We start from the raw sequence: 27,058 nt of genomic DNA, 5'->3' as shown, positions 1-27,058 counted from the left end.
AATCAATTTGCGAAATCCACAAAAGCAAAAAACAGGTCGAGCAAACGGTTCTGCAATTTTAGTTCGATTATATTTTTTATTATGATTACAATAATTTTGTTTTGAGAAGCAAAAGAAATTCCTATACGAAAATAAAGAGTGATTTTGATTCAAATCGTTTCGACGGTCGCTTTATTTTATACCATTTCTCCTACTGTAAAGTTTACGTTTTTCAACAATGCTCAAATCCGAAACAGATTACACTTATCAAAATTGCAATCTCTCAATTAAGTAGTCCTGAACTTCATTTGGGGTCGAGTAGGTGATGATAAAAAAAGCTGATCAGCTGGTTGTTATCACTACAAAGCTGATTCGGTAATTTCAGGGTACTTAATAGTAAACTTATCTATCCCACTATGTGGTGTAGTGAATCACTAAATTCCCATTGGCAATCGGGTTTCGCTCACGGTAATCACGATAATCTTTAGTTTTTTTTAACAATGAAGATAAGAGGTCGAACGAACTCCCAAAAACAATTATCAAATACATCAAACATTATCGAGCGAGAAGTAGCAGATAAAGGCGGGTTTGTACAAACCTTCCACAGTCCAGTTCATCGAAATGTCTGGCTTGGAGCGGCAGTTGAGCGCAATTTCGGGTGGTTTGTATTTGATTAGAGCTCTGTGCAGTGCTGTGATTCCCAATCGAATCACCAACCGGCCCACCGATTAAAACCGTCTCGGACTTGCAGGTTTGCTGCTGACATTCTGTGGAGGAATACAGATAGGATGGAGCGTACTGCATCCGAACATGGCCTCGAGCGGGTGGGCTGTCGGTATCAATGTGCATGAGTATAGATTTGCCATAGTGTCGTTTTTCACCGGGATAGGCGCTATGCTGGGAATTCTGGGACAAATAAAAGATTTTCTCTCAAATCGTGTCTGGTTGGTAAGTCTAACTAAAATTAAATAAACAAAAAGGCTGTGATGTTAATTGAAATCTTGCAGATAATGTCCGCACATTTTCTGCTAATAAATGGAATATTTTTCACGGCAATGCCGACAAATTACACGGCCACCGTTGCGACGCGGATTATTGCAGGTAGTTTTAATGCACTATAGCAGCGTTTCCCCATCCCAAGAATTTAGCTCTAAACAAAATAGTATACGGAATTCCCTCAGGGGATTCGCGAACCAAGAAAGGTTGGAAACTATCACTTAAATAATTCCCAGTGACTAGCTATTAACAAAGTATTTTATTTTAATTTTAAAACTTTTCTTTGTTAGTAGTTTCATAAGCAGAAACCTTCTGTTGAACAGAAAATATTCCAACCTAATTTAACCTTTTTATCGTATTTGTGCGTTCGCTAGAGACAAAAAGGAGAAAATCATCTAAGACGCGGCGTAAACGTATGCCCGAAAATATTTTTAAAGCTCAGAAAATTATTATGTTTGGTCGCAAATTAATCTTGCAGAAAGCTGAATCGTAAAGATTTGATACCTGTAAAGAGAAAAAGTTGAAAGTCCCACGATAGTTAGCGGGTAAGGCCTTGACTTCTGTATCTTGGAACGAAATGGTCGCCGTATAACTGCGAATTACTGATATGGGAAAAATTAGAAATAACTGGTATCCCTTCGGAATCAAACACAGGATTGTAGACACGCCAAACAGTTTATCTACCCAAACCTGCCACTTAAAGTGCTACTCTGCTTAACTCGTAGTGAATCAGGAGACTTCTTATTATCAGTTAAAGAATTTCGGCAAGGTATCATCCGAAATCTCCGCTTTTGTTACTCTGAACATTATATAGGTATAACTTTTTGGGAAGATTACTTCTTACTCTATATCAAGTATGGAGTCTAAATCCCAAAAAGATCATAAGTTTTATCAACGATATAGTACAGAGTTGGGCCAGAGGATTACAACTATCTATCTACTATCTACTATCTACTCAACTTGCTTAATTTTAATTCAAGTTTAATTAATGCAGTCCCTTTGACTCATTAAAGATATCTGGTGAGAAATTTGTCAGGTGAAGAATAATAGAGCCACCGGAAAGGAGCGACTCCCGGCAGAACTCTACAAAAATGGCCAAGAACCGCTAGCAATGGCACTTCATTGGATAATTCCTAGGAGTGAAGGGAAGGTGTAGTCTGTCTCATCGACAAAATGGGCGACCGGCTAGATCACTATAATTACCGCGGCGTCACGTTTTTCAACTCCGCCTACAAGGTGCTCTGCCAGATTTTGTTGTGTCGTCCATTCCCCATAGCAAAAGAATTCTTAGGGTAGTATCAGGCGGGCTTAATGGGGACCTGTGCTACAACGGATCAAATTTTTTCTCTCCGACAAATTCTCAAGAAATGTCGAGAGTACAACGTGTCCACACATCATATTTTCGAGGATTTTAGAGCAGCATACGATACCGTTGAACGCAAACAGCCGTGGCAGATAATGCACGAGTACGGTTTTCCGGACAAACTGACGCGGCTGCTCAAAGCTACCCTGGAGCGAGTAACGTGTTTTGTGCGCTTTTCGGGGACACTCTCGAGTCGTCTCAAATTGCGCGGAGGTTTGCTGCAAGGGGATGGACTGTCCTGTATGTTGTTCAAAATCGCTATTGAAGGTGTGATCTGACGAGCGGGCATTGCAGCTAGCATTTTCATATGTATATAAAAGATAAAAATCAGCATTACGTACAGATATACATGCTAATAAATCATGTTTGATGCGCAAAATTGGCACGTCCGTACTATTTTGGAGGCGATATACGTGTTTAGGAATAGGTATAAGCGTTAGGATTACATAAGTACTTATATACGATAATAACCGATTAAGCGCGACTCGCTTTGTAATGCTATACAATTTTGTGCTGAAAATCGTATGTAGATATTATCAATAGATACGATAGAAAATCAACTTGGACCCACTTTATCAAGTTTAAGTTACGATTTCGAATTTGTTTAGAGATATTCACGATAATTTTCGTACATTGATATACGAGTTGGTGCTAGCTGAGGAGTAGTCAACTCCTAGCCTTCGCAGACGACCTCGATATCATTACTAGAAACCTTGGGACGGTGGTGGCAATCTACGCCAATCTAAAAACGGAGGCTAGGAGGATAGGGTTACAAATCAATGCGTCGAAAACCAAACAGGGTACGGGAGGGTATTCCCATCACGCTACTAATTTTGGCATACATTACCTTCTTTGGCTACATTTTCCCAAATATCCTTTGCCGGTATATAACAATACTGAAACGAATGTAGCACTCATAGGCTATAACTATTTTCATAAAAATGTAAGTAGTTTGCTTAATTTTATTCAATAAACATCAAAACTACTGTTTTTCCACTAGCACGTAACCAGGCTGAAAAAATCAGCCGCAATCGCTTACGCGTATCTGCTCTTGATGATGGTTTGGAAAACACACAATTATGATCACGTTTACTTATTCTAGAAACTAAACAGCTGTGTATATGCTATCACAGAACAATTCTACTTCTTTTTATCACGGAAGAACACAAAAATTCCCCTCTGATATGAAAATATAAATCAATTTTTATTCACTAGCCATTAGCAGCATTTTGTTTTTAATTCCAGCATATGGTGCGTTATTTACACTACTACCAATATATGTGCTGACATATCTGGTATTTGAGTGACAACTGGCGCTAGTGTATATGAACGATTCAATCATACACTAGCGCCAGGAGCAAGCTGTTGTCACTGCAAAACTAATTATATCCATTGAGCCCGGAATGTTATCCATCGGTCTCTCTTTTCTTGTCTCTTTTGATCTGTTTTTGAAAAGCATTTAATCGCTGTGCTAGCTATTTCGGCCTGTCGGATTTAAAAAACACAGACACCACTATAGAAAATGGGCTCAATTTAGCCGCAGCGACTTCATCATTTCTCGCGACTATAACTCAAATTCAGTAGCGTTTTATTAAGACCAAAATACACGCCGATATTCAGTAAATATTATTCTATCAACTGGTATAAAAATCTTGTCTCGAATAAATATAGTTTCAACGTACTTCCTGAATATTGTTCAGGCTACCGCTTAATGAGCTGGAAATACCCACCCGTACCCTATATGGCAGGAAGAGGCCCCAGAGAAAGCAACGTTTGCCTCCCACGGACTGTGACTATTGACGGCGATGAACTGGAAGTGGTTGATGAGTTTGTATATTTGGGATCTGTGGTAAGGAGATCCAACGACGTATTCAAGCTGGAAATCGAGCCTACTTTTCCCTCCGCAAGACGCTTCGATCAAGGGGCATATGTCGCCGTACAAAGCTGACGATGTACACAACGCTAATCAGACCGATAGTCATCTACAGACTTGAGACAGTAACTTTGCTTAAGGAGGACATACATATACATACATATTTACAATATTTGAACGAAAGGTGTTGCGGGCTATTTTTGGTGGAGTACAAACGGAGAGCGGAGAGTGGCGGAGGCGTATGAATGAATTTGGCGTATTTACAATATTTGAACGAAAGGTGTTGCGGGCTATTTTTGGTGGAGTACAAACGGAGAGCGGAGAGTGGCGGAGGCGTATGAATCACGAGCTACAGGCACTGCTTAGAGAGATTCCCATCGTACTCCTGGCGAAAGTTGGGAGACTACGTTGGACCGGCCACGTAGCATGATTGCCGGACGACTTTGCAGTGAAATCCGTTTTCTTCAAGAACCCCACCGGCGACAGGAATAGAGGAGCTCGGGGGGCACCCATTTGGCATAAAGTCATTTGGCATAATGCTATTTGGCATAACGCCAATTGGCATAACCCATTTGGCATAATCATAAGGGGCTATTTGGCATAATGCCATTTGGCATAACGCCATTTGGCATAATTCCTCAAACATTATTTTATGACCTAATGGTCACTTTCCTAGATGATTCAGGGCGAGCCGGCCGTAGGCAACGGCGAGTGTTCGCCGGTGACCCGCCGTCGGAAGCGCCGGCCACTGCGGGGGGGCAGCCCCCCGCAGAAACCACATCTGTCTAGGTTTATTTGTTTTCCTAGGTTTACTGACATCTAGTTCTTTCCTTCAGTTGGGTCCAAACGAGCGACAGCGAGTAAGGACGGATCACACTTTCTTTGTGAGGCGATCGAAGTCCATGGGCTTAATCAGGTGGATAACTGCGAAATATAGTTTCCGAAAAAAGAAATTTTCTGTATAATAGTTTTCCGCCAAATAGTACATTTCGCGAAAATTTTCCTCGCAAAATGGTACATTCCGCAAAATGAGTTTCCACCAAACAATACTTTTCGCGAAACACTATAATCTGCCTTTTGGTCAATTGCGAATTGGTTTTCCGCAAAATAGTACCCACGCAGCTACCATCACTAACGAGTGGTCCTCATTAACAAGCAGCGGAAAACGATTTTGAATAATGGTTACCTGCACAGAAATATTCATAAATAACGTTTATTCTAAATCAAGAACTTCTTTCCAAAAATATTATCAGTAAGACATAGACATAACTGTGAATAAATTTTGATATATTTAGAAAGCTTTTATTTTTTCTTACAAGTGATAATTTGGGATATCTGTTGTCAAGGTTTCGTTGAAAAATAACAAAAAAACAATTTTTTTATTATGACTAAAAGTTTTGTCTTTGTTTGCTGGCTGGACATATACTAAAAACTTGACTTTGTATTTAGTGTATAGTAGATGGTTACTGTGTGCTATATGAAGTGTAAATAACACTTTCAAATACAGCAATGACTCGCTCGTAAAAAATCTCGTTTATTGGGCTGTTCGTTAATTGGATGTTCTCTAGTTGGGCCCTGCTCTAACTAAAATGCACTTGTATTTCAAAATTCTATCGTTTCAACGAATTCAGACTATAGGTATATGTAACGCACCGGTACGTTTTTAAGTGATACTCTTAGTTCTTTTCGAAAGGTTATGCAAGATTTCTTTCTACGGCAAGAAGCAACAAAAAAATTCTTGAGGTTGACGGCAGATAATCAATTACCAGAAATTTTGAAAAGCACAAAAGTCAAAGACATTCTAGCATACTATGGAACAGGAAATCGGTACGCAAAGATTAATTATCAATTACTAATTGTCACTGGCTTTTTCACTGGTGTTATAAGAATCGAGTTTAATGTCATAAAGTTTGTGACTGTTTGTCGGCGTTTACCAACTACAAAAACATCTTTAACAATTGTCATAACAAATTTAAATTGATTTTGACGCAACAGGTTCATTTGGTTCGTAAATTTATCTAGCTTAGACACACAGGACTATTTGGCCTTTTAAAGACAGTGCCAGAAAATCTGGAATTACGATGGAGTGTCAGTTATGAAGTAGAGAACTGGTTGGATTACAAGAATAACTGTCATGATGTGGGTGTCAAAACTCTAGAAATTCATTTAAAGAACTTCTTCATATAATGCGATGAATCAGGTTGAACATTCTAGAGTAGGTAGTAATTTTTGTTTTGAATGGTCATTGCGAAACTGGCTTCTACAGGATCACAGATTATAGTTTAGGATTCGAAAAAATGCTTAGCACTAAAACCATCGATTATTCGTTTAGAATCAGCTCCGATATGATCAATCAGTACTACTGTGACCATGTCCTTTCGAAATGTCAAAAAGGATCAGTGAAACCAATTCTAATTTTGCCTTGTGTACCCAATTGACTATCAATGATTCCAAAGGAACAGATTCAATTGCCTGAAATCAACAAATTTTACGATGTCACAAAATTTCCGTAACGTATCTTCCAAATTGACTGAGTTATAACAATTTAAAACTGAAAAGGTACTCAGTAAATTGCTGCACACATAAAGATTAAGCACCAAACAACAAAACCTGGCTAGATTATAAATTATGCCAAAAAGTCGTTATGCCAAATAACCATTATGCCAAATGACCATTATGCCAAATGACCGTTATGCCAAATGGATTTATGCCAAGTGGCGTTATGCCAAATAGCATTATGCCAAATGTCTTTATGCCATATAGGGTAGCCCCGAGGAGCTCAACATACTACATGGTTCGACCAGGTTGAAGTCGACTTGCGTGTGTCGAGACTCGCAACGAATTGGTGAAGAGTAGCCCAGAACCGAGTACAATGGAGAGGAATTCTTGATACGGCAAGAGCCACCCCGGCGTATAAAGTAGAATTTGCAGAGTGTGTGTCTTGTTTTTCTGAGACTAAGGTGCCAAAATTTCACGAAATGCTTTTTTCCTTTCATTATTTAATATTTTTCTACAACGAAAATTTCTTTTAATTAGTTTGATGATAGCTTATCATTGACCTTAAAAACATTATTTTTTTATCAGTCTTATTCGAGAAAATAATTTTCGGCGAGCTTTAACCAAGATGTGGCCTTTCGTGATTCGGCCAAATAGGTGTATCGTTCTGATTCAAACTTCCGACTCTTAAGCCATGCTGAAACTTTCTTCAAAGTAAAATGTTCGAAAACAGCTTTGTTCTACCCCCATGAATGGTTCAATAGCATGACAATTTATTTATTTTCATGGGAAAATTTTAAAAATGAGGATAAAATGTTATTTTATAATGAAAAACACTAAAAAACTGCTGTTCGGTTTTGATTCAAACTTCGAACACTTTCATGGTCGACATTCAAAGCTCGAATATTTCATTCTCAGACATCGAAAACTTGTATTACTTCGAAAAGTATTAATGTTTTTAGTGTCATTTAACTTAAATAAGTGAAATTACATTCTTTTTCTAAACACTGTCCTTTTAAATCTACCTAGCAGTGTGATTTAAATTTTTCACGCAATAATCAGTTTCAATCCTTATTTCTGAAGTCAATTGCTAATATTTACGAACTCCATAAACCACATCTAAAGGAAGTTTACTTTCTACAGCTTTACCAATGCAGACAAATAATTTTCCCGAAGGAAAAACCGGAAACCCCGGATATTATTCGTGGGTGTTCGAATCACACCTTAAAACGTGATTCAAACTTCGAACACTTTTTATTTATCTAATATCTTTGAAATAATGCATGAAATATTGTATTTTAACCATGCTTTAGTACATATATATCTTGCACTTACCTAATAACCGCGCAGTGGGAAGGTAAATGTTTTAAAATTGGTAAAATAATGCAAACGAAAAAACAACTACTTTTGCACGAAACGCTAAAGGCCCAGACACAATGCATACGGATTTTACTACGTTGCGGCAATTTGACAGTTTTTCCATGGGTTTTCTGTCAAATATCCGCAACATAGTAAAATCCGTATGCATTGTGTTTGGGCCTTAAGAGTTTGCGAACGAAACTAAAATCTGTGTTCTCCCTTTTTTCCAGCGCCTGCTGATTTCTTACATAGAGCCCTACAGTTCAATGTCATACCTCACCGGACCGGACAGGACATTCTAACGAACACGGTGGTGTACAATAAACATAATATTTTATAATATTAGCGATACTAACGAGCATTTTATTCTGAAGTGTTCGAAGTTTGAGACTGTTCTAAGTTTGAATCAGAACGGTACGCCCTTTCTTGATTCGGTTAAATACAATTCCGGCCTTCTATGACAGTTGTTGAAATTCGGTTATTTGTATTTCGGCTATTTGTTATTCGGTCATTCGGTATCAGTCCGAGTCCGGTGAGTAGATGTAAGAACTAGGGAAAACTAACAAGAGTCGGTAAACCTAGGAAACCGAATAAAGCTATGTGATTTCTTGGCGAGACCTGACTGCAGGTGAATGCAATGGCGGGTGACCGTCAGCAATGGGGATCTCTGATTACATCCCTTTGTTCTGCCGGCCTATCATGGATATATAAGTAAGTAAGTTCTATGGCAAACAACGTCATGCTAATATCGCATTATGCAAAATGGATTTATGTTAAATGTGTGACCACATTATGTTAATCTGTGTACCGCATCGAAAACTATCCGAACAGCGATGATTTGCTCAAATACGTGTTCCTACACACTTAAAAAAAGTGCCGAAGTCAGCAAAATTTTGCCGAGATTTGGACAGCCGAGCGTTCGGTAAAATTTTTCTTGATGCCAGACGTTAGTAAAGATCCGTAAACGTCGATTTGAAAAAATGAAATTTTCACCGAACGCTCGGCTGTCCAAATCTCGGCAAATTTTGCTGAGTTTTTTAAGTGTGTAGAAACGCGAAGTTTTGTAAATTACGTCCATCATGCATATCGTCCGTTATGCCTATTCGTGTATTATGCCTATCATCCATTATAGCTAAAGTCCATTATGCATAATCTCCGTATGCCTAAAGTCCGTATGGCTAACTAAGGAATAAATTAAATAAATAGGAAGAATAAATTAGGAATAAGGAATAAATTAATTCTTAAATGCGCAATGTTGCTTTAAAACAACATAGTGAAAAAAATCACCAAAGTAAATTATGTTTACCGCCTTTAGATAAGTAAGTTTTTTCGTAGTAAGTAAAGCCATTCCAATTTTCATCATTTGTTGGATGGATTTAATGAATACTCCAAAAGTTCTTGCGCTGATTTGACTAAAACACACTTACCTTCCGATACGTGAACTTTGAAATCACTGATCTCTGAATCTCTGATAAAGTTGATCTATTGTGATATCGCCCGGGTATTTGCTGTATGGCCTGCACTGCATTTCTTTTTGCTATAATCGCTATTGAATGAGCGATATACTTATTAAACTTTATGCGTGATTGTGTGTATTGGGGTTTACCCTTCCTTCCAAACTTGATTTACCTTACCCGCCTATTTCTCACTGCCAGAACTATCCCATAATATAGCCGTCCCTGGCGAGGACTCATTCGTTCCTCTGACGAGGTAAACGAGGGGGGCCTGAGAATAAACCCATGTTAAAGTCACTTGACATCGAATGGCTTGATTCTACTAAGATTCGACCATGACCACTCGCTTGTCAAAGCAGACTCGGTAAAATATTAGGGAATAACTAAGTAGTTTTGCATTGTGTGTCATAAAAATGCTGATATTTTGAATAATTTGTGTTGGATAGGACGGGAACAGGCAATTACGACGAAGCAGCAACATACCCTACTAGTTTACGGCGAAGCTTATTCGAGCGGTTTTGAGCCAAAAGAAGCGCATTTTACTTTAATTTTCTCTACAATAAATAAATAAAAAAATAAAGGAATATAGAAATGTAAAAGTCAATATCTCTGGAGTCCAAAGAGATAAAATTAATCTTTCGTCTTAAAAAAGTTATTTTTTGATGTGAAATCCATGCAATTTCAGGTTGCTTGATTATGTTGATAATAGTCGAGAAAATTAGGGTAAAATAATCTTCATTTGGACAAAATTACAAGAAACAAATAGGTGCTGCGAACAAACAGCAAACCATTCACTAAGAATAAAACAGGATCCATAGTATGAAAACGAACATTCGTTTTACGAATTCTTTTGTTATTTTCTACAACGAACTAGATTCGTAAAATCAATGCTGAATGTTTGGTACATTAAAACGGGGGCGTATTCGTTCGAATCATTGTATTCTAATAAAAGTTTCGTGAATTATACGATTGTTATAAAAGCTCATGATAAAAATGATATTATGTCAACCCGGGGCAAGTGGGTCCTAAAAATTGCATAGTTGCATTGCATTCACATGAAATGAATCTAAGGAGATTATTCAAAATCATGGCGATAGGTCCCACTTGCATTATTGAACGGAGCAAATGGGCCCTATATTCAAATTTCATCGAAAAGTATAAAATAACAGAGAATTCTCTTTGTAAATGTACACCTGTTGCATTGCATTCAATGCATTGAAAAAAGTAACCAAGGACAATGTTTCTACTAATTGTTCGTTTAAAAATGCCGTTACAAAATCAGACTACTATTAAAGCACAACGAGCGACATTATAAAAATATAAAACACAATGAGTGAACAATTACGCAGTAATGCAGTAGTGTAAAGCAATGTAGTTGAATATAGCTGTATCCAATTGTTGCGGTTAATTAATGATTAACCATTCTTTAATAGCTTGAAAATGCGATACAGCTACTAGTGAAACTATCACTATTAGCTTAATTACATGAACTTTGTCTTTCCAGACTCAATTCAACAAACAAAACAATTACACAAAATTTACCGAGAACGCTATAGCTCGCTAATCAAAATTTAGCATTTAGCCGATTTTTTCAAAATTTCTCGACGGCCATATCTGCTTGAATCAAATTATCTTTTTCTTTATTCTATTGTTAGTTTTCGAAAATGTTCACAACTCAACACTTGCTTTAATTTTACATTGAATTAAAAATAAGTCTCTATTGGGATAAATTTCGATAATAAAACGCTTTTCTTCCAGGATTCGGGCACGGAATCGCCCACGTTATTATGACTATCTACATCGGAGAAATAGCTTCCAAACAGTTTCGTGCTAAATTCATTGCATTACTGACTGCATCTATTATTGCAGGGATTACCGGTAAGTTTCTATGGTTTATTATTTCATCGTTTTATTCACACGGAAATTACTTTCTTTTTTTGAAACGATGGTTCTACAATTGATGAAGGGACGCTGGGGGAAAGAAATGAAAATTTTTGGTGAAGGAGGGGGAAGAGCGGAAAGGAAGGGGGGGGGGTATTGGTAGCTATGCTTGACAAGTAGTCATTTTGACTCCTACCTTTTGTCCAATGCTGGAAGGTGCATGAGTCGAACCAAGCTGTCCAGCATTGGACAAAAGGTAGGAGTCAAAATGACTACTTGTCAAGCATAGCTACCAATACCCCCCCCCCCCCTTCCTTTCCGCTCTTCCCCCTCCTTCACCAAAAATTTTCATTTCTTTCCCCTACCGTCCCTTCATCAATTGTAGAACCATCGTTTCAAAAAAATATTAATATATGTATGACCTCATTCCAAGGTCAAGACTAAAATCTTGAGATTAGTCAATTACTTTCTTGTTTTCCAGTTTTTTCGTTGATTTCGTTAGCCACAACAAGTGCTGCCGAACCAGCCATGCAAACCAATCGAGCCCTAGGTATAATTATTATGCCGTTAACTTGCACTGCATCCGTTCTGGTATACTTCCTAATGGTGGAGTCGCCCATTGATCTACTCTCCAGAGGAGAGCCTGAAGCTGCTGCTAAAAATCTAGCAATTCTGCGTGACGAATCAACGCAAGCAAAGCCTACTGCAGAAGAAGAGTTTGACGACATGAAATTACTGGCTGATTCCCCTAAAAAAGGCTTAATGGCGAGGATGTTTTTCAACGAGGGAAATATGAAAGCGTTTTGGTTTTGTCTAACACTGAAACTAGCTAACCTTCTTATTTTCAACTACTCGATGAATAAGGCGAAGATAATCTACATGTCTGTAGCAATCGATTCAACACCTACGAGCCATAATTGGGCTCCGCCCATATTGATGCTCAGCAAGCTTACTGCTGCCATTGTTGCAATTTTTTGCATAGACATTTTGCCACGACGGGTCCAGTATACAATTTCAGCCACGGTCACAGGTGCATTGCTGGTAACTTTCGGAATTGTTTTGGCAACACAAGACCACCTGGAACCCTGGATAGCGCCATTTCTGTACCTTACGGCGGCCGTCTTCACCACTCTGGGCATGTTACCGATATCGGAAGTTCTACTATCGGAAGCATTTCCTCCGATCAAGAAGGCTATGTCGGTTGTAGGGGTGCTCATATGTGAATATGTTGGACACATTGTTGTATTTATCATCCACTTCAATGTGCCAAGCAGTACCGAAGGTGTGTACATAGAGACAATTGTGATGGGTAGTGTAATGCTACTGAAAAGTTCGCTTGCTTTTTTCAAAATTCCCGACACCAGAAACACGACACCTCGTGAGGCTTTGCAGCTGCTGTCGAAATCCAAACATTAGGGGTTGTCTTATCATAATACCTATAATGATAAATAATAATGAATTTTTCTTTTCCGATGGAAGGCAGGTACATAGGTATAACATTTTCATTAAATTGTCTTAGATAGAGACAATAGGCTGTATAAATAAAATATTTTACTTTGCCTTCTCCATAAGGTTAACATGAGAAAAGCAAAGCAAACTATTTCTGTTCCTAGGGGCCATTGTTATTGCTTATTCTGAATACCAATTGATCGGTGTTAAATCAGACGGGACCAAGTCGCAAAATTTAAAAAGAAATAGTTAATGACAGCAAACGATCAAGAATTTTTTAAGTTGCGTTTTACTCTATATCAAACTACATAAATGTTGCAAACAGCCGCAGTTATGCGATGATTTCGAACGATTGATAGCTGTAAACCATACAGAGCAGCAAACTTTGAACACGTTTTTGTTTCGAAATCAGAATTTTGTCACCTGGTTTGGTCTGACTTAACACCAACCAATTGTCCGTTAAAATTTTATATTTGTTCAAACTGTTTTGCAGAAATGGTCATTGCTTACTAAGCTGCTAAACTGTAGTAATTTTTTGGTTTTCAATTCTATTTAAGGAGAAATAAATCGTCATTGATTTTGTAAATTTCAAAGTTTTTTTTGTTTGTAACAAAAATTCTGTTCGTGAAAATATATTATCTGTGTTCAGATAAATAACTTACAAAATTCAAGCAAATTCGGAGCGGAATATTCGGCATCGACCTAGGCGATGGAACAAGGACGACGAATGGAGACTCGGTATTTGGAACTGCAGATCGCTAAATGTCGCAGGTTGCGAGCGGGTGCTGATTGAACAGCTTGAACCCCGCAAACTCGGCATCGTAGCTCTGCAGGAAATCTGTCGCAAAGGAGAGAAGGTATGGAAGATCCGTGGCGGAAAGGCCCAGTTTTACCAGAGGCAATGTACGACAGCTGCTCTTCACGGGACATTAAGATCATCTTCGGGGATATGAACGCCCAGGTCGGTAGGGAAGAAATGTATAGCCTGCACACCGACACGAACGATAACTGCCAACGATGTATGAACTTCGCAGCTTCCCGAGGCCTGGTGATCCGAAGCACCTTTTTCCCGCGCAAGGATATCCACAAAGCCACCTGGAGATCACCTGACCAACGTACAATGAACCAAATTGACCACGTTCTCATAGAGGACCGGTTTTTCTCTAACATCACGAACGTACGCTCCCGACGGAGTGCGGATATTGATTCTGACCATTACCTAGTAGCACTACATGTGCGCTCAAAGCTGTCCACCGGCAGCTAGATAACCCGCAAGTTGCCGAGAACTATGCGCGAATGCTGAATGAGGCACTGCCTTCTTCCGAGGAGTTAGGTGCTTCAAACCTCGAAGACGGTTGGGGCAGAATACGCTCGGCCATCGGAGAGGCCGCTACTGCACTAGGTATTGTGCGTGTGCTTCCTAGTACACAAAATGACTGGTTTGATAGGGAATGCCAACAAGCGGTGGAGGGGAAAAATCTGCTTGGAAAAATTATCTAGGTATTGCCACTAGAAAGAACCTGGCCAAATACCGACGAGCTAGGAGAACAAAGGACGACAGAGATCGTAAAGAATTAGAACAACTATTCCGAGCTAATGACATGTGCAAGTTTTATGAGAAGGTGAACCAAACTCGGAAGGGCTACACACCGAAACCTGACATGTGTAGGGACGAGGGACGAAATCTAATCACAAACGAGCGCGAGGTGGTCGACAGATGGAAGCAGTTCATCGATGAACACCTCTATGGCGAAGTCGCAGAAGGAGGCGGAACTGAAAATAAACTAGGAGCGCCCATTGAAGATAGCAATGCCCTAGCACCTGATCTCCAAGAAGTCAAACAAGAAATCGGGCTGCTGAAGACCAATAAAGCCGCTGCGAAAGACCGCCTACCGGCAGAGCTTTATCAACAGGGCGGAGAAACGCTAGCAAAGCCTCTACACTGGGTTATTTCGAGGATTTGGGAGGAGGAAAAGCTACCGGAGGAATGGATGGAAGGAGTGGTTTGTCCCATCTACAAAAAGGGTGATCGGCTAGACTACTGCAACTATCGTGGTATTACGCTGGTAAATGCCTACAAGGTACTCTCTCAGATCCTATTACGCCGGTTGTCACCGATAGCACAAGGTTTCGTAGGGAATTATCAGGCGGGTTTCATGGGGGCTCGCGCAACTACGGACCAAATTTTTACTATCCGACAGATCTTGCAGAAATGTCGGAAGTACAACGTGACCACGCATCACATCTTTATTGATTTCAAAACAGCATACGATACAGTCGATCGAGACAAGCTATGGCAGATAATGCACGAGCACGGTTTTCCGGACAAACTGACGCGACTGATCAGAGCTACATTGGATCGAGTGATGTGTTTCGTACGCATCTCTGGGACACTCTCGAGTCCCTTCGAGACGCGGCGAGGGTTGAGACAAGGTGACGGTTTATCCTGCATGCTGTTCAACATTGCTCTTGAGGGGGTGATCCGACGAGCGGCCATCGAAACGAGAGGCACGATTTTTACCAAGGGTAGGCAACTTCTAGGCTTTGCAGATGACTTCGATATCATAGCCAGGAACTTTGCGACGGCGGAGGCAATCTACGCCAGACTGAAAGCGGACCAAATAGACGACAGGAAGAGGCTCAAAGGAAACTAGCATGCGTCTCACACGGACGGTAACCGTTGACGGCGACGAGCTAGAAGTGGTAGAGGAGTTCGTGTATTTGGGATCGCTGGTGACCGCGAACAACAACACTAGTAAGGAGATCCAGCGGCGCATCCAGGCGGGAAATCGGGCCTACTTTGTCCTTCGCAAAACGCTACTATTAGGAAGCATACGCCGTCGCACGAAGCTAATAATGTACAAAACTCTTATTAGACCAGTAGTTCTTGACGGACTTGAAGCCGTGACGCTGCTTACGGAGGACATACGCGCCCTTGCCGTGTTTGAGCGGAAAGTGCTGCGGACGATATTTGGCGGAGTACAAACTGAAAGCGGAGAGTGGCGGAGGCGTATGAATCACGAGCTACAGGCACTGCTTGGGGAGACTCCCATCCTACATCTAGCGAAAGTTAGCAGGATACGGGGGGCCGGACACGTCGTAAGGATCCCGGACGACTGTGCGATGAAAATAGTCCTCTTCCACTACCCCACCGGCACCAGGAACAGGGGGGCCCAACGTGCACGATGACTCGGCCAGGTCGAAACCGATTTGCGACTTCTGAGACGACTAGGAAATTGGCGACGAGTGGCCCAAGACCGAGTTGAATGGAGACGAGTGCTTGAAACAGCACGAGCCATCCCGACTCTATGCTCACGAAGAAGAAGAAGAAGTGTTCAGATTGGCAAAAAGAATGCAGTGAATACAATTTTAAAACCAGAACCCCCCTTTTGGGCTCAAAAGTCTGCTTCCGATATTGGGCTTTCCGACGAAAAGTTAATGACTGCTCATTTCCCCTTAAATTCTTCTTGTCAGTAACCAACTGCAAATAAACATCATCAGTATTAGAGGTTTAGCAGTAAAATAACCGCATATTTTGCTAAAATATTTTTTAAGTAACATTTAAGGCGACTTAAATGCTTATTGGCTTGTGGGTATGAAATGGACAGGCAAATGAGCAGAGGTGGGCACAATTCCGCTAATCCGCTAACAGTTAATTAGCGCAGCTAACATTTTGGTAAGCAGTTAGCGTTTTCGCTAATTTTTCAAACCGTTAGCTTCCGCTAAATTTATGTGCCGCTGAATAAACCGCTAATTTTTTTTAGCAAGAGAAAAATTGCTGAGAAATATGAAAATTTTCTTTTAATTGAATTATATTTAGCTATTATCAATCAATCTTATCGTATAGATATGGATCGAAAGATCCCAAAACTTCATAAACTTTTGTACGCACGCACAGTTTGGACTCGCGATATAAATCAATATTTAAAAAACTCGAGATCACCTATATTTAAGAAAACATCAAGAGAAATTTTTCGATTTATTCACTTCTTTTACATCACATACATTATTTTAAAAATTCATAAGTCTTGAACCAAGCATCATTGAAAAAATATTATAAAAATCTAACAAACTTTTTTCAACAATCCAAAATGTTTCTTGTTTCATAAACTGACCAATATGTGCCTGTTGGGGGTGAAAATTTTACAACAGTGTTAATTTTTATTTCTGAGTGATGACCAAAAAAGTCAAATTCCTAAAATATTCATAAACAGCATTCTTCCGAATATGGCGGTGAGTGGTGCTACACGCCCGCTGCTGCATTTTTTAGTTACCCTTTAGCCAATTTATTTGGTTTTTCGTAGTTAACAAGCTTATAAAGGCCTCTAACAATATAACAAAAAGGAGTTTTGTTGATCGATAGATAGCTGATGGGCGTACAGCATCACCCAAGGCCGTATTCGGAGAATTCCTGTAGCACTTTGACAATTTATATCTCAGGAACCAAGTGTGTAGTAGAGCAAATATTTTTAAATGGAAATGCAAGTAAATTTTTTTGGCAATCCAGAATAAAAATTTATTTGGAAAAAACCTTTACAAAATTTTCCCAGTAATGGAAAACTCCAAACAAAAATCGAAAAAACTATGGTTTATTTCTAATTCCAGTCGTAGTTAGTGAAGCCATTCTAACTTTCATCATGTGTTGGATGGATTTAATGAATACTCCAAAAGTTCTTGTGTTGATTTGACTAAAACACGCTTACCTTCCGATCAGTGAACTTTGAAATCACTGAAGAGCGATTATTAAAGCATATTGTTGAAATTACGCAACTGACTTTATTTCTTAAATTCGTCGTACCGTTTTAAAATCCGTCCATCAAAATTTTTCAACGTCCGAACTAAAAATCACAATGTTTACGAAGCTAGCGCGCATGTATTTGTGCAGGACGGCATGACAAATGTTATTCTGCAAAATTTCTGCAGGTCAGACGACAATGCCCTGCGTGAGTTATTTTCATTTATGAATGACGGAAATTAAAACGATTAGTCGACATTTTCTTTTTCGTCGCACGAAAAAACGTAGAAAATTTGGCTGGTAGGACTTCTTTAATGATAAAAAGCATTTAAATAGATCTCAGCTCACTTTGATTGATCGCGTATGAGAGACAACAAACTAAAATATTAGGGAATAACTAGTTTTGCATTGTGTGTCATAAAAATGCCGATATTTTTAATAATTTGTGTTGGGTAGGACGGGAATAGGTAATTACGACGAAGCAGCAACATACCCTATGTCCTGCCTCATGGAAATAATTCCATTTCACTCATGCTAAATCTGGTAATGTGCTTCAAAACGTTTTTTTGTGAATGTCTGCAATTGTTTTACGAAATTATTTCATGTTTTGCCAATATATATTTTTTCTTAGACCTTTGCAACGCAGATTTTCTTTTTTCCAAAATTGGTGTTTAAAAAAGTATTGCTAAACTTGCGCTGCTAATAAATTTAGCGGTTAGCGTTAGCTTCGGCTACATTTTTGGTTGATTTTGCGGTTAGCGGTTATCGAAGCTAACGTTTTGAATTAGCGGTTTAGCTAAAGTGACTAGATGTTTTTTGAATGAATGCGGCACATGTTGAATGGCTTATTTGCTAAATCGGTTCGGTAGTAAAGATGGGATCATTTAGAAATTGGGCACTTCATTTTGGCGATAGCGGCGCTCCCAGTGGCCGTGGATGCTAGTTTTTGCTAGCGTTGTGTTATTTGTAAACAGTTCTGCTAGGTATATCTTTTTTTCGCAGTTTAAAGGTAACATGGTTTCGAGATGTTCATCACGCAGGAGGAGAAACCAAAGTAATTGTGTGCAGTCACCTGCAGAATCCATCAGCGTCGCCTCGGGAGCAGGCGGGACTGACGGATTACCCTAAAAGACCTGTGGTGTGAGTAATTGAAGGGTGCAAGGAAACTCTCAGGGCTGTCCATAAGGCGCAGGTCAGACATTAGAGTTAAACTTTTGATCGTCAACTGCGGTTGAGGGTCATTCGAAAAGTCAAGGCTGATCTCAGCTTCACGGATCCTGCTTTGGCGAAAAAACTGAATACTGACCGCTGTACTGTACGGTGAATCCATCTCGGAATGGCTACAAGTGTTACCGAGCAAGTGGGGAACCCAGCAGAAGCCTCAAACAACTGACAAAGGCTAGAATCCGGTCTCGTGGGCTGTGCGGCCGGGTGGAGACGAAACGCGATGCATGTGTCTGACTCGATGATGAATAAGCTTCAGAGAAGGCCGATATCAGCCAAACCCGGGGGTTAATTTTTTCATGCTCTGGCTCGCGGTAGGGTTTGCAACAGATTCGAGATTGGTTTTGGGGATGGGTTCGTAATAAAAGATCATGGCTTGGCAAGGGATCTGTTTCATTGGCATCCGTGTGAAAACCAGTGCTTTGTGACTGGTAAAAAATCGAAGATACACAGGGGTAAGTGCCTCACCAGGCGGATTTTGCCCTTCATTGAGTTCCATGATAGCCTGACGCAGTTTCAGCATGCATGCTACAACCCAAGTAGCATTTATGTTGTATAATAGCTTATTAAACTATTTTACAGCCAATTCCCGTGGAACAACTGCTTGATAAGCTATTATACAACAAAAATGTTACTTGGGAATAGACGATGGACAGCAAATTGTCCCCAGGATCGACCAGTATTGAAATACTAGGGGATAATGAAGCCAAAGCTGAAGATGAAGAGAACAGTCACCAACGACATTGGTCAGATGAGGAGTTCGAGGTACCCTCTGGCCGGGGCCGTGACTAGGCAGGGTGTGCACCGGCTGACGAGCGGTGTCAGCAGAAGGTTTTATCACGCAATGTAACATAATTTCCTATGTTTCATCCTTATAAACTGTTTCGATTAAAAAGTTATTCAATGCGGGACACTTTCCGGGACGTTTAGTAATCCGGGACAAGCCATCCAAATCCGGGACAGTCCCGCATAGTCCGGGACGTCTGGTCAGCCTAGGTTTAGCTGTTTGCGAAACTTCGGTTAGCAGTGCCCTCCTCTGCAAATGAGGAAGCGTCCAACATAGCTTCAGCCATCTTAAGCCCCTACCACAGAGAATTTTAGTGCTTATTTTATTCAGCTTTGAACGTTTCAAACCATCTCTAGCAATGCAGCTGCGGTTGGCTTGATTGTTGATCTTAAATCATTGATGTACATTTATGTTGAAAACCCTTTCGCGAAATTTTTTGACTTTCAAATTTATTTAACCCTTTATAAGGCCGTGGCAATTATATTGCCACCACCGAAAAATATTTGTTTGCTTCTATAATGACATCAATATAATTATGGAAGCAAAATAAAAAATTGTTGTTGGTGGCAATATAGTTGCCACTGCCTTATAAAGGGTTAAAAGTTAAGAATTTTGCGAAAAGGTTCTGGTTCCCAGTCTTAGTACTTGAGCCGTTTTTGTATTTTTGACTTGTTTTCCTCGATTTTCGAGCCTCTACTGTCTGCAGGGTTACCAGGATTACCGTGTTTTTGATTAAACTGATCCCGAACATACCGAACTCACCTCTCCTCTCATCACAGGTAAGATGGACAGTCATTGATTAAAATTCAGTAGCCTTACAAGCCATTAATTTTTTCCTTCGCTGAACGTTTATAGGTGCAAAAGGTTTTGCAAAATCAAACTTTTACTAATATTCGGAATATTCCTCCCGGTGCTCCCGGTGGCAACACTCATCAATTGATTGATGGCAGCACTGCACACGCGTGCAGCAGCGAAGCAGCTGTCAGCGCAAACGTCAAGTTTCAAAACAAGCCAGAAGAGAAAAATTAGCACCTTCACTTCGCTGTGGAACATTTTCGGTAAAATTTCACGCAAATGGACGTGGAAGAGGCCGTGCAATCTATTTGCGACTCTACGGTAGGTTTACTGTACAGTTATCAATGCGGTTAGGGCGCCGCTGGCGCTCAGTTTCGCCAGAAAAAGCAATTCTCTTAAGGCACCTTTCGTCGAAGCTTCCCGTCTCGGACGGTGTTTTTGTTTTGTTCTTGTTCAGTGGAAGATTTCAGCGGAGTGTTTATTTTTGCAGTCATCACTCACAGAAGGATGCCGATTACCGGTGCGGATGACCGGTACCAATGATTGGCCGCTTGCGGAAATAATCAGTATCAAGGAAGCGCTAGCGCAGGAAAAGACGGTTTGGTACTACGTGCATTATGTGGATTGTACGTCTTGTTTCGTTAGCATTCTTCAGTGTCTAATGAGTAAGTTTTTGTTTTCCAGTTAATAAACGCTTGGATGAATGGGTCACTGAGGAATACTTAGACACGCGGAAAGTGCAATTTCCACGGAAGGATGGTCTCGCGACGGGGCAGAACACGGGAGTTACCACGCCGAAGCGACTTCCACTGATTGGCGAACGATCGCGACCTGCTAGTCCTATTCAGTCGCCGGATATCCTCAACGGCAGTGCCGTACTGGCGGCGGCACTGCAGAAAAAGATCAACCGAAAGCGAAAAGCGGTTTCGACCGAAAATGAAGACTCCCAGGAAGTTCCTTCGACGCCAACACCGCGACAATCGGGCAGTATGGTTACGCACCACGACGATGTTGTGACACGGATGAAGAACGTCCAGCTGATAGAGCTCGGACGGCATCGCATCAAACCGTGGTACTTTGCCCCGTACCCGCAAGAACTTTGTACCATGCCCTGCATTTACATTTGCGAATTCTGTCTGAAGTATCGCAAAAGTCGAAAGTGTTTGGAGCGCCATATAAAGAAGTGCAACCTGCGGCATCCGCCGGGGAACGAGATCTATCGGAAGAATACGATTAGTTTTTTCGAAATAGACGGACGTAAAAACAAGAGCTACGCACAGAATCTGTGTTTGCTTGCCAAACTGTTCCTGGACCACAAGACGCTTTACTACGATACGGATCCGTTTTTGTTTTACGTTATGACCGAGTTCGATTCACGGGGCTTCCACATCGTCGGATATTTCTCCAAGGAGAAGGAAAGCACGGAGGATTACAACGTTGCGTGTATCCTGACGATGCCACCCTACCAGCGGAAAGGCTATGGCAAGCTGCTGATTGAATTCAGTGAGTCTCGGATTAACACTCGAGTAATCGTAACTAAAAACTTCGCTTTTATTGTTTTTAGGCTACGAACTATCTAAATTCGAGGGTAAAACGGGTTCCCCAGAGAAGCCTCTCTCGGATTTGGGATTACTCTCGTATCGGAGCTATTGGGCTCAAACGATATTGGAAATTTTGATCTTAGCGAAACCAACGGGGGACAACGAAAAGCCACAGATTACCATCAAGTACGTATTTTCGATACTTTTTTCCCTTTGTTCGATCCAATAAACAATTGATTTTCCAGTGAAATCTGCGAGCTGACCAGCATAAAAAAGGAGGACGTCATCTCAACACTTCAGATACTAAACCTAATCAACTACTACAAGGGTCAGTACATTATCTGCATCAATAAGGAGACAATCGACCAGCATCGGAAGGCGATGGAGAAGCACAAGATCCGGATCGATTCGAAGTGTCTCCACTGGACGCCAAAGGATTGGTCCAAGCGATCCAAGTGGTAATGTAAGTACACGAATAAAATTCATTGTGTCAATGATCGTTTCCTGTACGAACTACTACTACTACTTCTGACCGGCTGACAAGCTTTTGGGTAAAATTCTATACTGAATACGATTGTTGCAAACGCGGCAGCACGCGAATGGTGTCAGCTATAGCTAAACGAACTGCAGGGGGGGCTGTGCTTTGTGTTAGAGAAATATGTGTTCTTCTTTTCGAATTATTTCGAAGCAGGTTTGAAACGAAACGACTCTACCTATCACGGGAGTGTGTTCTTCTTTGAACCGGCTTACCAGACTTTCGCGTGAAGCTACTCCTAGCGTTTAAGATTTAAGACCTTTACGTCTGCATCAATGCATAAATTCCGATTAAGATTGTATTAATCTAGGTAATACAAAAATTTGCCAACAACTTACGATCGGTTGCGTTTCAATCCTAAATCATATCACAAAACCGCCTGCGCGAGAACAATTCGGAATAAACAAATAATCGCATTTTCGGTTAGGAATTTATTTCACGCAAATTTCTCATCTAGAAATTAAAAGTATCGGCACTAAAATTGGCCGGAGGAGGAGGTGGCAGCCTAGGCTGCCCGGGGAACGCACCGGGTGGCATTTGCGGCGGAAGTGGTGGCTGCGGAGGACGCCAGCTTGGTGGCGGCGGTCGTGGGGGACCACCCGTGGGCGGTGTTGGTGGTGGCGGAGCCGGCTGCTGCCAGGGTGGTGGCGGAATCATCCGCGGCGGAGCCGGAATTCCCATGGGAGCTGACGGTGGCAGCGGAGGTTGACCGATAGGCGGAGGCAACGGGGGAGGGGGAATAGCACCGGCCGTGAAATGTGGAGCCGATGGTGCCTGTGGGGGAGGAGGTACGACTGCAGGCGTCGGGGGAGGCGGAGGTGCCATCAAAGGTGGTGGCATCATTGGATGGGTTGGCATCATAGGAATGATCGGAGGAGGAACCGGAGCATCGGCAAACAGCTGATGGGGACGATCGGCATGAGACAGTGGATTCTGTGCCGCCAACAAACGTTCCGCCGCAGAACCGTGCCGTTCCCCCTTGGAATCCTTTTTGAAAGCATACGATACCGAAATAGGACGGTTACAAAGATACTGACCGTTCATGGCATCCATCGCTGCATCCGAAGCTTCAAAGCTAGCAAAATTGATAAACGCAAATCCCTTCGAATTACCCGTCTCCGGATCTCGCATAATTTTTGGCGTCTGCAGAATCACTCCGAACGCTGAGAAAGTATCATAAAGCAACTTCTCGTCCACCTCCGGGTCCAAGTTTCCAATGAAAATATTAGCTCCAACATCCAAATTCTTCTGGTGAGCCGAAGCTTTGTTTACCCGGATGGGCTTTCCGTACAGTTTGATCATGTTCATAATTTTAATCGCATAATCAGCGTCCTCTTCACCTAGAAACTCGACAAAACCGTAACCCTGGTGCATCTGCGTTACACGATCCTTCGGCATGTGGACGTTAACCACCGGACCGGCCTGGACAAACATTTCCCACAGCAGCGTTTCGGACACTTTGTCGTCCAAACCACCGACGTAGATGGTGGCATCTGGAAACGAGGAAAACTCATTTTAGACGGATATCTTTTAAATAAATTAGAAGATCATAATAATTTATCCACATTTTAGGCTGTTTAGCTCAATTTCTGCAAAAATTACACAGATTATTTCTATAAAATTACCTTGATTACGTTCGGCAATCGGCCCAGCAGCCATGGTTGAGTGGGTTGAGTTTGAGTTGCTGGTGCTGGATGATGTTTGGCATTAGCTGTCAAATAATAGTAATCTAGTACTACAGTTGTTCTATACACGATTATTCCCGCTTGCGCAATTTCGATCAAAATGAATCCCGTTGTCCCAAGAAATATTTATACACGGGTACTCAAGGGGTTTCCAACAGCAGTGATTACTACGCACCATAGAAAAAAGTTACTTTTGATTACTTTACTGATTACCTCTGATTACCACTAATCAATCTCTTGTGATTACTAAAAATGAATCATGATTACCAATGATTACTTAAGATTATCATTGATTACTTTACTGATTACCTTTGATTACCTAATTAATTCGTAAATGATTACAAAAGTAATCTCTGGTTACTATGCACTAATACGCCTTGCTGGAAACCCCTTGCGGGTACTAAACAGCCATATTGAATTTTGTGCGTGACGTATGAAAGTACAAAAAGCCATACGATTGCACTGTGAATTTGTTATTTTTGTTATTTTGTCATTGTTTACGGATATTTGTGTTTCCGATATATTTTTACGTGATTCTCTGTTCAATTTTTAGCAACATCTCACCTGCGTACAGCTTAATAAGGGTATCTATTATATATTTAAAAATGATTTTGATCTTTAGTTTTATGTGTTATCTGCAGAATGGTACGTTGCGCTATTGAAGATTGTGCAAATTGACGACAAGGAAGGCAGAAATTACAAAACTAATACTACATTATTCCACAGCTTCCTACGAAATGCTTTCGTCCTACAATTTATCTGAAAAGGTTTATGAATAAAGCGTCCAATATGGACATGAAAAATATGTTCATTTGTTTCAGACATTTTGCGCCGTGGATTTAACACATATTAAGAAGGTATTTCTGCGGCGTAAATGAGTTTAAAACGGTAAATAATAATTCTTGCGATTCGTTCTATGAACACTACATTTTGTTTTCTTCTAGCAATTTCTACCATCAAAACTGCAAACGTTCTTGAAATCTAAAGTTTTAATGGAGAATCTTTTAATATTTGGGAATAAATCGTCAGAATTGTTGCTACCGCCCTGCCAAGAACCGTCCTTGCTAAGTTCATAAGCGTACAAACAATTTAAGCAATAGGGATATCTGTGATTTTTGTATAAAAAACACTTGTTTTTTATGTGGATAACTGTAACATCGCTTAACATAAAGTTTCAACATATAGGAAATCGAAAATAATTTTTTTTTGCTTTTAGGCAAAATTTAAAAAAATGTGCAAATCTCCATATAAGTACAGTCGTTTTTCGCTGGTTGGGCCACCACCTCGGCCCAACTAGTGAAAATGATTCGTTAGTTGGGCCAACTGACAGAAAGGAAAGATTTCATGAGGGGTGCATGCATCGTTTTTTGTTGGTGTTACAATTTTGTAAAACATAGAATCGATATTGAGCGAATATCGGATTTTTGTTTGTTTGAAGCATAAAATGAGATGTTTGTTTTGAAAACAGGTGTAAACTGGACGTCAATATACATATATATTATTGAGTTGAATATATTGCTACGCCAGATATCTAAATAAGGATCCCAAGTAACAATTTGGGTTTTATTACACACTTATGATGGCATTTGAGACCAAAATTGGTCATGAAAACCGCCATAAGAGTACAATAAAACTCACATTGTTGCTTGGAATTGCACTAAGAAGCACTGCAATAGTTCTGTACTCTAGCTGCGAAGCCTGCCGTATACAAAAGCTACTTTTTCAAAAAGACCTGAGTATACTGATGTATTAAAGTGGATTTGCATAGCCGTAGACTTAGCCGAGTTTAATCATTCAATCCGAGGCGAATGCCAAATAGGCAGTCTCTCAAAAAAAAAAATCATTCAATACGTTGAGAATAATGTAGCGGAAGCTACGTGTTACGAACGCATTCGTCAATTCGTGGCCTCAAGAATTAACTTACTGACGCGAGAACAAAGACGCCAAGGAGCATCATTTAAAGTCGTAAAAAGGAGCGTCTTTTAAAGTTGTAACCAATTACATAAACTCACGTCCTGTGCACGGAACACCTGTTTTCTTAAGACATACAGTTTAAGTCATAAAATTTGGTATATGGTTAGCTTAAACAATCGAAAGTTCACAGGTTCACAGGAGTTCCGAAAGGGAAAGTATGATAGATACAGTATAATCAATATATATATAGAATGCCAGTGTCGCTGCAGTGCACGTGGTAAACATCACACACGTTCGGATAATGTATTTACATTATATATGCAAATGTGTGTGTGCCTGAGATTCATCAAAAGGGGAATCTCACTGTCAAACTTTGACAGCCAGTTTAAAATTTCAACTATGGCTTCAACTATATATATTGATTCTACTGTATATTCGCAGTGAGTCAGGTAAAACAGTAGTATATCTATATGGGGGTTTAGAAAAACTAAAGGGGGCACTTTAGAAAAACGGAAAAGGAACATGTAACGAAAAGTGGTTATAGTTTGCACGTTTATGACTGAGTTATATCCGTCAATAGATCATTACACGGGAGCTCCTAACCACACTTTTTTGACAGCACTTGGCGGTTTGTTTACGTGGTGTTAAATTTTGAATTGAGTTTTCTATCTTTGTCCGGCAGATAATGATAGAAATTTATAGTTTTTATTGGAGAAAGTGCCTTACATGCGTTTTACAGAAATTGATGCAGTAATCCTTCACGAAATTTCAAATCGAAACTGCTGGATGTGACAAAAAACATGTAAACAAACCACCAAGTGGTGTCATTTGACGGCAAAATGACGTCATCGCAAAATGATCTATAGATTATAGAGATATTAGCACAGAGAACAGACTACCAGGTAGTTGACAAAAAGTGTGTAAAAGGTTTTTATGTAATCTACGAGTAATCCTTCAATAGAGCACCCCTCGAGCAGTAAGTGGCAAACTAA

At 40.4% G+C, this 27,058-nt stretch overlaps 3 protein-coding genes across 3 annotated transcripts; 2 read left to right on the top strand and 1 right to left on the bottom strand.

The window, feature by feature from the left end:
- The first annotated feature begins 600 nt into the window (after nt 1-600).
- Nucleotides 601-12,817, top strand: LOC128739318 (uncharacterized). The gene is made up of 5 exons (XM_053834795.1): nt 601-640; nt 731-927; nt 987-1,080; nt 11,279-11,398; nt 11,883-12,817. Exons 1-5 carry the CDS (start codon nt 601-603, stop codon nt 12,815-12,817), a joined length of 1,386 nt encoding a protein of 461 aa, XP_053690770.1.
- A 7,780-nt stretch (nt 12,818-20,597) lies between these two features.
- On the top strand, nt 20,598-22,789 carry LOC128743771 (histone acetyltransferase Tip60). Its single transcript, XM_053840433.1, has 5 exons — nt 20,598-20,712; nt 20,882-21,017; nt 21,076-21,894; nt 21,956-22,118; nt 22,178-22,789. The coding sequence occupies exons 1-5, from the start codon at nt 20,671-20,673 to the stop codon at nt 22,392-22,394; spliced, it is 1,377 nt and encodes a 458-aa protein (XP_053696408.1). The 5' UTR covers nt 20,598-20,670; the 3' UTR covers nt 22,395-22,789.
- Nucleotides 22,790-22,897: 108 nt separating this feature from the next.
- On the bottom strand, nt 22,898-24,155 carry LOC128743772 (splicing factor 3B subunit 4). The gene is made up of 2 exons (XM_053840434.1): nt 24,093-24,155; nt 22,898-23,960 (listed from the first exon to the last, which is right to left on the bottom strand). Exons 1-2 carry the CDS (start codon nt 24,124-24,126, stop codon nt 22,921-22,923), a joined length of 1,074 nt encoding a protein of 357 aa, XP_053696409.1. The 5' UTR covers nt 24,127-24,155; the 3' UTR covers nt 22,898-22,920.
- Between the last annotated feature and the right edge of the window lie 2,903 nt (nt 24,156-27,058).

This window comes from Sabethes cyaneus, chromosome 3 (assembly GCF_943734655.1).
Source record: "Sabethes cyaneus chromosome 3, idSabCyanKW18_F2, whole genome shotgun sequence".
NCBI lineage: Eukaryota > Metazoa > Arthropoda > Insecta > Diptera > Culicidae > Sabethes > Sabethes cyaneus.
The sequence above is the reverse complement of the archived record's forward strand: the minus strand, read 5'-3'. Positions and strand labels throughout refer to the sequence as shown.